The 10000-nt window shown below is 42.4% G+C and overlaps 1 protein-coding gene across 22 annotated transcripts in view; it reads left to right on the forward strand.

Annotated features, from left to right (window-relative positions):
- LOC122259883 (putative polypeptide N-acetylgalactosaminyltransferase 9) overlaps positions 1 to 10000 on the forward strand; it is a 560190-nt gene that overhangs the window by 509781 nt on the left and 40409 nt on the right. For 7 of the 22 annotated variants that reach the window (XM_086533258.1, XM_086533256.1, XM_086533260.1 and 4 more), the window contains one exon: positions 9919 to 10000. This exon is cut by the window's right edge and continues 70 nt beyond it. The exons of 11 other annotated variants lie outside the window; for them this stretch is intronic. In XM_086533258.1, coding sequence (XP_086389384.1) covers positions 9919 to 10000 — 82 coding nt within the window. Of the gene's footprint in view, positions 1 to 6830; positions 6977 to 8146; positions 8296 to 9918 lie in introns of all 22 variants that reach the window. 4 more of the 22 variants (XM_086533267.1, XM_086533276.1, XM_086533262.1 and 1 more) reach the window with 2 other exon arrangements.

A 10000-nucleotide genomic window follows, 5' to 3' on the forward strand; every position in this document is an offset into this window, starting at 1 on the left:
TCTGTTTTTCTTCTATTTCTCCTCCCTCTCCTCCTCCTCCTCCTTCTCCTTCTCCTCCTCCTCCTCCTCCTCCTCCTCCTCCTCCTCCTCCTCCTCCTCCTCCTCCTCCTCCTCCTCCTCCTCCCCTCTCTCCCCGCTGTTTCTGTCGATTTTCTTTCTTTCTTTTCTTCCCTTTATTTCCCGACGCTTTTGTTTCCTGTTTTGTTTCCCTCTCTTTGTTTCTTTTCTCACCTGTCTGCTTTTCTCCGCTCTTTCTCATTTTTGTTCTTTTTATCTCTCTCTTCCTTCCTACTCTCTCTCTCTCTCTCTCTCTCTCTCTCTCTCTCTCTCTCTCTCTCTCTCTCTCTCTCTCTCTCTCTCTCTCTCTCTCTCTCTCTCTCTCTCTCTTCCTCTCTCTCTCTCTCTATCACTCTCTCTCTTCCTTCCTTCCTTCTCTCTCTCTTTCCCTCTCTCCCACCCCCCTCCCCTACCCCTCGATGTTTAAGAACATATCAGTCAAATACATTTTTCTTCGTTTCCTTCGGAATTAAAAAAAAAAAAGAAAACGTGACTGACGAAGACAATGGAAAACTATAATGTTCAGCCTTATCTAAAAAAATAAATTATAGATAAATAAACCTATCTTTACATTAATGTATTTATATATCTAGTTCCATTTATTCCTTCACTCCCTTTCTCTTTCTCCTCTTCCATTTCTCTCTCTGATTCGTGTTCTGTCTTCTCAACGAGATTTTGTGCCGCATTCCGGCGGCTGTAAATCTCAGCAATGCGGGATTTTATGTCGTTTTTGGAGCAACACAAAGTATATTCGAGTAATTTGATGTCGATTTTTCGATGCGTTAAATGGGTATTTTTACCCTTGTTTTTTTTTCATTTTTGTTTCTTTACTTCTTCTCTCTAGAGGGAGGGGGTGCTTCGAGCCCGTATCTTTCCTTTCTTTCGTAATTCAGATTGGATATATAGCTCCCAATTAAAAGTTGGTCTCAAGTAATTTGAGAAGCTAGACAAGAGCGAGAGAAAAAAGTTTAGGCTGAAAGTTCGTTATAAATCACAAGAGAGCTAAAGGAAATGCAATTTTCCCTTTATTGTTATTATCATCATTATTATCATTATTGTTGTTGTTATTGATATTTTTTTAAATCAAAATTGCTAGAGATTTTACCTCAGACTTCCGTCGAGTTGTCCACTCAAAAAGATTAGAGTAATTCTTTGTGATTTCTTCTCTAAATCTATGACGTGAAAAAAGTTTTATTTCCCACTCAAAGGCTTAAAACAGCGGAGACTTTCTTGACTTCTCCGTTAAACTCCGAAGGAAATAGCTAAGGAAATAAATACGATTTTATAGCACTTTTGTCCCTCTCAATAGAGTAGATGAATGAATAGACACTGATGGAGAGATGAATGGACAGAAATTGAGGGATTAGATAAATAGGTAGAAGGAAGGGAATAGATATATAGAAATGAGAGAATAGATACATGAAGGAAAATGATACAATATGTAAATAGATACAAATAAGAAGGCTGATAAAGAGTAGAAAATAAGGAAATAGATAGATGAAATTCAGGGAATAGATAACTGAATAAGAATAAACGAATAGATAGATCAGATTGAATTTGATCGACGAATGGCATAAATTTAATTCTTTTAATAGCGATTTAGATAAAAACAGACAGCCGCTCTTCGTGTTCAAAGCAGATGGCCTGCATAAGGTGAACGTTAATCCTGTTAGGGCAAATGTGCAACGTTTACGATTCCACTTAATCCGGGGGAAATTTCAAACGTTTGATCAACAAGTATTAAATGTACTTTAGATGGCTAAAGTTTGGAGATTTAATAAGACCGATTTACAACGGGAGTTCAGACACTCCCTAAATCTTCCTTTTAAAGTAAAGTACTGTTTGTAAGTCTTGCTCTCTTCTTTCTTTCTTTCTTTGCACTCATTCACTTTACTCAAGAGAAATGAGAGAGAGAAAGCAATGGAAGAAAAAAACTAACAGATAAGAGAGGGAGGGAAAAAAAGAAAAACTGAATAGTAGGAAAGAGAGGGAGTGGGAGATAGAGAGAAAGAAAAGGGGCGAGGGAGAGCGAAAGACGAAGATTGGTGGAGAGTGGGCGTGAGAGGAGAAAGAAACTTTCAGCACCGTCAAAGAGTTATTGTGTCCTTCCGGCGCCATAATTACTTAAGGCAGCCACGTCCCCACGTCCCAATCACTCCCAATCGGCATTGCAACTTCATTAGCTCCCATTGTGCTGCGCCATTGCAATTATCTCCTGTTGCTTCCATCAACATTATCAACCGCTCTCTCTCTCTCTCTCTCTCTCTCTCTCTCTCTCTCTCTCTCTCTCTCTCTCTCTCTCTCTCTCTCTCTCTCTCTCTCTCTCTCTCTTGTTCTTTCTTTCTCTCTCTCTTTGTCATTCTCCCTCCTTCCTCCTTCTTCTCCTTCTACCTCTCCTCCTCCTTCTTCTTCTTCTCCTCCTCCTCCTCCTCCTCCTCCTCCTCCTCCTCCTCCTCCTCCTCCTCCTCCTCCTCTCCTCCTCTCCTCCTCCCTCTCCTCCTCCTCCTCCTCCTCTTCTTCCTCCTTCTCCTCCTCCTCTTCCTCCTTCTCCTCCTCCTCTTCCTCCTTCTCCTCCTCCTCCTCCTCCTCCTCCTCCGTCTCCTCCTCCGTCTCCTCCTCCGTCTCCTCCTCCTTTCCTCTTCCTCCTCCTCCTCCTCTTCCTCCTCCTCCTCTTCCTCCTTATCCTCCTCCGTCTCCTCCTCCTTCCTCTTTCTCCATCTCCTCCGTTCTTGGTTCACTGAGCAGAAATAAAAGAGAAAACATCGCAGGGTTAATACTGATAAGGAGGAAGCTTTTGTGAGCGTCCGCTAGAGGGGAGTAGTGAGGGGGACCGACCCCCCTTTTTTCCCCTCGAGTCGAATGGTCTCCGAGTGACCGATTTTTATTTTTTTCTTGTCCCATTTCTAGTGACGATGTGTACCAATGGGAGCGCCCTTCGCTTTTTCACTTGCGAATGTCGATGATTTCACGATATTTTCACGGAGTTATCTGCGCTTTCAGATCCTCATTTGTCTTCTCGCCTACGGCTTTTCCTCATACGAATGTTTTCATCCTTGCACTCCTCCTCTTTACCCTCCTTTCCCTCTTTTCGTACCTTATCTTCCTCTTTCTTTTCCTTTTCCTCCTTCTCATTCTCCAACTTTTATTCCTCCATCTCTCCTTCTCCTCCCCTCCTCCTCTTCATCCTCCTCCTCCTCCTCCTCCTCCTCCTCCTCCTCCACCTCTTCCTCTTCCTCCACCTCTTCCTCTTCCTCAGTATTCACTTTAATAAATTCTCAATCTCACTAAAAAGAAAATTAAAACTAGAAATAAACAAATAGATATGGATAAATAACATGAAAAATTATGAATGGCGTCTCTGGATCCAGATCTTGTATCATTCACGACATATCCACTTCCCTCCGTTTTAAGAAAAGTCACCGTTCAACATGACATTTCTCTTATCGAGTTTAGGTTTTACTCTTTTCACCCCGAGCTCCCGCCCAGATACAAACTTTCTCAAACATTTCATTCGACTTCGAAGTCATCGCTTCTGATCAGATCTTTTCGTGTTTTACGTCAACACATGCCGTCTTCTTTCATGTATCGAAACTTTGGTGACGTATTATATTGAATGTGTGTGTGTGTGTGTGTGTGTGTGTGTGTGTGTGTGTGTGTGTGTGTGTGTGTGTGTGTGTGTGTGTGTGTGTGTGTATGTAAGTAAGTGTATATGTATGTATGTATGTATATGTATATATATATATATATATATATATATATATATATATATATATATATATATATATATATATATTGTGTGTGTGTGAGTGTGTGAGTGTGTGTGTGTATGTGTGTGTGTGTGTGTGTGTGTGTGTGTGTGTGTGTGTGTGTGTGTGTGTGTGTGTGTGTGTGTGTGTGTGTGTGTGTGTGTGTGTGTGTATGTATGTATATTTATATATATATATTTTATATATATGTATATATATATATATATATATATATATATATATATATAATGTATGTATATGTATATATTTGTATATATATATATATATATATATATATATATATATATATATATATACATGTATATATACAGTATATATATATATGTGTGTGTGTGTGTGTGTGTGTGTGTGTGTGTGTGTGTATGTATGTGTGTATGTATGTATATATATGTATATATGTATGCATATATGTATACATACATACATGTATGTCCATGCATGTATCTGTATTTATTTATGTATTCATATACATTAAGCATATATGAACATACATATAGACATGTGCTGTACATATGTATATTAGTTTTGCCCCGATGTGTCCGCCTTCATCATCTACGTACCTAAACTATCCCACTCACAGCCTTCGTACCCAAGCAGGTACTCCTTCGCCACCTGTCCACTGAATCTGACCCCCCCCCCCCTCTTCAGACACTCCATCCGACACCGCTCCGCCCACTCAGCAAGGTGCCTCATTTTATAACTCCATTTTGTTCATTTTAGATTTGTTTTCTCCTAAATTACATCCTAGGTTTCCGAGTCCAGCCCATAGATCTTTAGAGATGGCTGGCAAGGAGATCCTACCCTTGCCCATGTTACTTTCTTTCAGCTCATAATCTACCACCCACCCTGACGCCCATTTCGCCCATGCTACAGATGCTGAAAGACCCTCCTCTCATTTATAGAAACCTCGTAAAAAAATTCCATGTATACACATAGCTGCTCCAGTAACCGTTAATATCTGTTATTTCTGTATGCCACTGTATTCATTACATCCGCCTGTTCCTTAAGCAGATCAAAATTATATTTCCATTTACCATTATATTATATTTAGTTACAGCTGTTAGTTGCATCCCTAAGTTGCTTTATGAGGTATATCTCCCTAAAGTAAATATTCTATCATTTTTGTGACCTTGAATTTATTTTTTTCTCTTTTTTCCTCTGTTCTTGGGAAGGTTATACGTCTCATGAACACTTTTTGTACTATACGTTCTATTTCCAGAAATATCAAGCTGAGTTTTAAAAAGTAGTGGCTTGGAACTAATATCAGCAGAGATATAGATTTCGCGGTTTACATAAATATAATATAATATAAATCATATGATATAAATTATATGGCGATGTATATCGTAAACGCTTTCATTACTTGCTTTACTGACTTATCCCTCCTTATTTTCCTTGTCTCTTTGACAATAAAGTGCCAACTAGGTTAGATGTCGTTATTTATTTATGATGAAATGTAAATGAAATAATGGCAAAGCACCGAATATAAACAGTCTGATTCTCTTTTCTCTTTTATTCTAATCGTATTTTCTCTTGCTGCGCTGCGCTATTATTTCATTTATTTTAAACACTAAATGCATTCACCAGTTAATATAAATGTGCCTGTGTGTGTTAACACGAACACACACACACACACACACACACACACACACACACACACACACACACACACACACACACATATATATATATATATATATATATATATATATATATATATATATATATATATATATATATATATATATATATATATAATGTCCTCCTCGTCCTTTTCCTCCTTCTCCTCTTTCTCTCCTTCTTCCTCTCCCTCTCCTTCATCCTCCTCTCCCCCTCCTTTTCCTATTTCTACTCCTCCATCTCTTCCTCCTCCTCCTCCTCCTCCTCCTTCCTCCTCCTCCTCCTCCTCCTCCTCTCCTCCTCCTCCTCCTCCTCCTCCTCCTCCTCCTCCCCCCCTCCTCCTCCTCCTCTCCCCCTCCTCCTCCCCCCCCCCCTCCCCCCCCCCCTCCCTCCTCCTCCTCCTCCCCCCTCCACCCTCCCCCCTCCTCCTCCCTCCCCCCTCCTCCTCCTCCTCCTCCCTCCTCCCTCCTCCTCCTCCTCCTCCTCCTCCTCCTCCTCCTCCTCCTCCTCCTCCTCCTCCTCCTCCTCCTCCCCCCGCTCCGCCTCCTCCTCTCCCGCCTTCTTGGCTGTCCTTTCGACTTGAACAGCCGCCTTGTCTTCCCTCTCTCGTAAATTCCTCCTCCCCTCGCTCCCCTCTCTCCCCTCGCTCCCCTCGCTCCCCTCGTCCCCTCGCTCCCCTCGCTCACCTCGCTCCCCTCGCCCGCAAATATCCTTCCCCATCGCGGTTCGCAATCATTTCCCTTCCTCAAGATCCTCCCTGGTGCTAATTTTGTTGTCCCGTCGATCATGCTTTGCCTCTGTTGTCGGGAACGTAACTCTTTTGGTTTTTATTATTTTTCACAATTTCTTTCTTTCTTCTCTTTCTCATCGTTTTTCTCACTCTCACTCTCTCCTTCCATCCCACCCTCCCTCCTTTCCACCTTCCCACTTTCCCTCCCTTCCTCCTTCCATCCCACCCTTCCTCCTCCCTTTCTCCTCGGCCCCTCCCCTTCTCTCTCCCTTTCTTTCTGTCTCTCTCCCATTTTCTCTCTCTCTTTCCTCCATTTCTACCACACTCTCATCCTCTGCTCTCCACTTCCATCCCTCAACCCCTCCTTCTTTTCCCCTTCTCGCTTCCCCGCTCTGTAGACGCCGTCACAAACCTACTAAAATCACACAATATGAACACTATGTGTATTTTATATAAGATCATCACAACACCATTACACATTCTTTTAATAACTCGATATGCACGAAGGTTATGACATATACACATAAACATGAACTTTATCTGTGTACCTCCTTCATAGGCTATTCATCATGCATCACATTCGATCATCATATGTTGCCCAGTTCTATGTTTTGTGTGAATAGTCACCGTTAACACAATGCTTGCTACTGGTTCAGGGTGGCTGGAGCCGTTACTAGACTCCGTGGCTCGGAACAGCTGGGCAGTGGCCACTCCGGTGATTGATGTTTTAGACGACACTTCACTCGAGTACAAGTATCAGGACAAGACACTCAGCGTTGGTGGCTTTGACTGGACGCTAGAGGTACACGAGCCATCCCTGTCTTGTCTATGCGTACGATTTCTCTTCTCTTTTTCCTAAGGGAATCTCTACCGGTCAGAACATGAACTTATTTAGAACACTAAGACTATGGGAAGACTCGATTCCATTCATAACATACCGCTGAGTTTGAACACACTTCATAGATTCATCTACCTACAAAGCAGATGCACATGAATGCTTGTATCTATGACATAACCTGTTATGGAATCTGCCTGTCAGAAAGTGTAGAAGAGATGCAAAAGATGATTAGCACGCCCATAGAAGTTACATCATCCTTTGCACCAGGATGATATGAATGAATCAGGGAATACTTAAAGCAGCCTAAAATACTAACAACTCAATCCCTCTTCGTCGGCAATGACTTAGTGAAAGGAGGTGACCGCTTCCCGTAGATTTGTTGTTCAAAGAACCCGTGTCTACACGAATTCAGTGAAATGTTCATGTTACTGCGGTTCCTTTCACTTGCATGACATTGTCTGATCAGATTCCTTGATCAGCCAGTATAAAGTATCTGGCTAGTTAATTGGTTCAAACTGTGGATTGAATGTTTTGTCTTGGCCCTCCATCTCTCTCTCCTTCAGCCCGACTCTACACTGCTCACGATCTTTCTTACTGGTCCCTTTTTGTCGACGCCTGTTCTCCATCTATCTCATACTTCTCTAAGACTACTTTATGAATGTCAGTCATATCCTCCATGTAAACCGGAAAAGATCTCACGAGGCTAAAACACTCCACGACGACTCACCGGCGAGGCAAAGACGTGTGTACAAGCGACGCTTATCGTGACGAAAACATCCATCGAGACGTGTGCGTGTCCGTGGGTGGCACTGTCGATGAATCGGATTTCTGTGGACGCTTTTTTCTTATTCATGTATCGCTCGAAAAAAAGAAGAAAATGCAATTTATCTAGTAATAAAGAGCGCGTGATGTGCAATTGAATGAGGTTTGATTTTATTTTGAACCTTATGTGAAACATGGAACTGTACGCCCGTTTTACAAGCCATGCGATGCCCTTGCAAGTTCGCATGTGCATGTTTGCGTGTGTGGGTATGTTATTTTTCATGTATACTATGTGTATTTGAGTATGTTTGTGTGCCACCTTCTGCAAGAGCGTGATCGGGACGACCAAACTGACATGCCCTGCCACCTTAGGTTGGCTGGAGCCACTGCTGAGACGCATCGCCCTCGACCCCCACATCGTCGTGTGTCCAGTCATTGACGTCATCTCCGACGACGACTTCGAGTACCACTACCGCGACTCCTCTGGCGTGAATGTAGGCGGCTTCGACTGGAACCTGCAGGTGTGGCTCTCACGCCCTTCATGTGCACGCCTAGACTCACACAGCCCTACGCCCGTGACAAGGCAGAGGGAGCAGCAGTTCCCCTCGGTCCTTTCCGGCTTTACTCTTACGTGACCTGACGCTCCACAGGGCTATGGGGACACACAACATACTCGGCTGTGCTGAAGCAGCGCGAAGTCGCCCGTCAAGATCAAAATGAGAAACCACAATGGAGATTTGCCTGTGCATCTTCCATAGATAACTCCTCTGCTACCCAACTGTACAATCTAACTGCATGATGGCTTCCCAGGCTATTAACACTAACAACGGCTCTCTAAAGGTTTTCTGTGGTTCCCTTTCTCTCGTAAGGTCATAGAGCATCACAGCTTCAGATTACTGCGTCGCCGAGGCTGAAAAGCGCATATAGAAACTGATGAATTGTGTATGCTTTCAGCATTGGTAGTATTTGTCTCATTTGGTTTTCTTATTTTCAGTTTTGTGATTTGCTGTTTTTAATTTATGATTACTTTAAGTTGTCTTTAATTTTGATTTGTTTTATACTGATGATATTTCTTCTTTGCAGAAAACACACACACACACACACACTAACACACACACACACACACACACACACACACACATATGTGTGTGTATAATTATATATATATATATATATATATATATATATATATATATATATATATATATACATACATATACATACATATACATACATATACATACATATACATACATATACATACACATACGCATACACAATGTGTGTGTGGTTATGTATATATTTTTTATTCATTTGAACATTTACAGTATTCACTTTTTTAAGTTGCAGATAAGTTATGGGGCAAGAAAGGCCGTTTTGTGTGCTAAAATGGTGGTAAATCTAAACACTATTTTGGGCAACAGAACTTAAATGAAAAGCCGATTTATTTAACATTTGTTTACATACCCTTAAATGTTTCATCACCAAGCCATTATACCAGAAGCTTCCTGTTTCCCTTGTGTTTTTGTTCACCTTATCCACACTTGTCACCAGCTTTGTCCTGTCACCAAGACCTAACCAGGATCCAACAATATCATTTTGGGTACCTCATCCTATCCAGCATCAAGCACGATAGATTCTGGTACCTTGTCCTATCCTGGATCGAGCGATATCCTGCCCTGTGTCTTGTTCTATACAGTGATATCAGATGTTCGTCCTATCAAGGAACCAGTGATATCCTCATTAGTACCTCAACCTATCCAGGATCTAGTGATTTCCTGTCCGGTGCCTCATCCTACCCAGGATTCAGCAGTATCCTGTCCAGTTCCTTACCCTGTCCGCTTCAGTGTTCTTCCAACAACTCCCGTCCAAGAACCCGGCAAAGCTAGGAACCGTCAAAAGTTCCATTGCATAGATCCATAACCTGTGTATGAAACCAAGTCCTACGAATTCCATGTCCAAGTCCAAATCAAGAATTTCAAGAGTCCTGAACCCTTGTGTGCATCCTGTCAACCAAGCAGTACCTGATTCTACCATCCTGTGCACCCTGCCCACCCCATCCCGCGCTCCTCAGATTCTGGATCCATGTCCGTCACACTGACTGGCCCAGAACCAGGCACTGAAGTTGCAGGTTGCTTGAACAGGTTGGCTGGAGCCTCTGCTCGACCGCATTGCCCGAGACCCCTCAAACGTCGTATGTCCGGTGATTAACAGCTTAAGAGACGA

Source organism: Penaeus japonicus, unplaced genomic scaffold (assembly GCF_977035675.1).
Source record: "Penaeus japonicus unplaced genomic scaffold, GWHDUDI00000001_assembly GWHDUDI00000039, whole genome shotgun sequence".
Taxonomy (NCBI): Eukaryota; Metazoa; Arthropoda; class Malacostraca; order Decapoda; family Penaeidae; genus Penaeus; species Penaeus japonicus.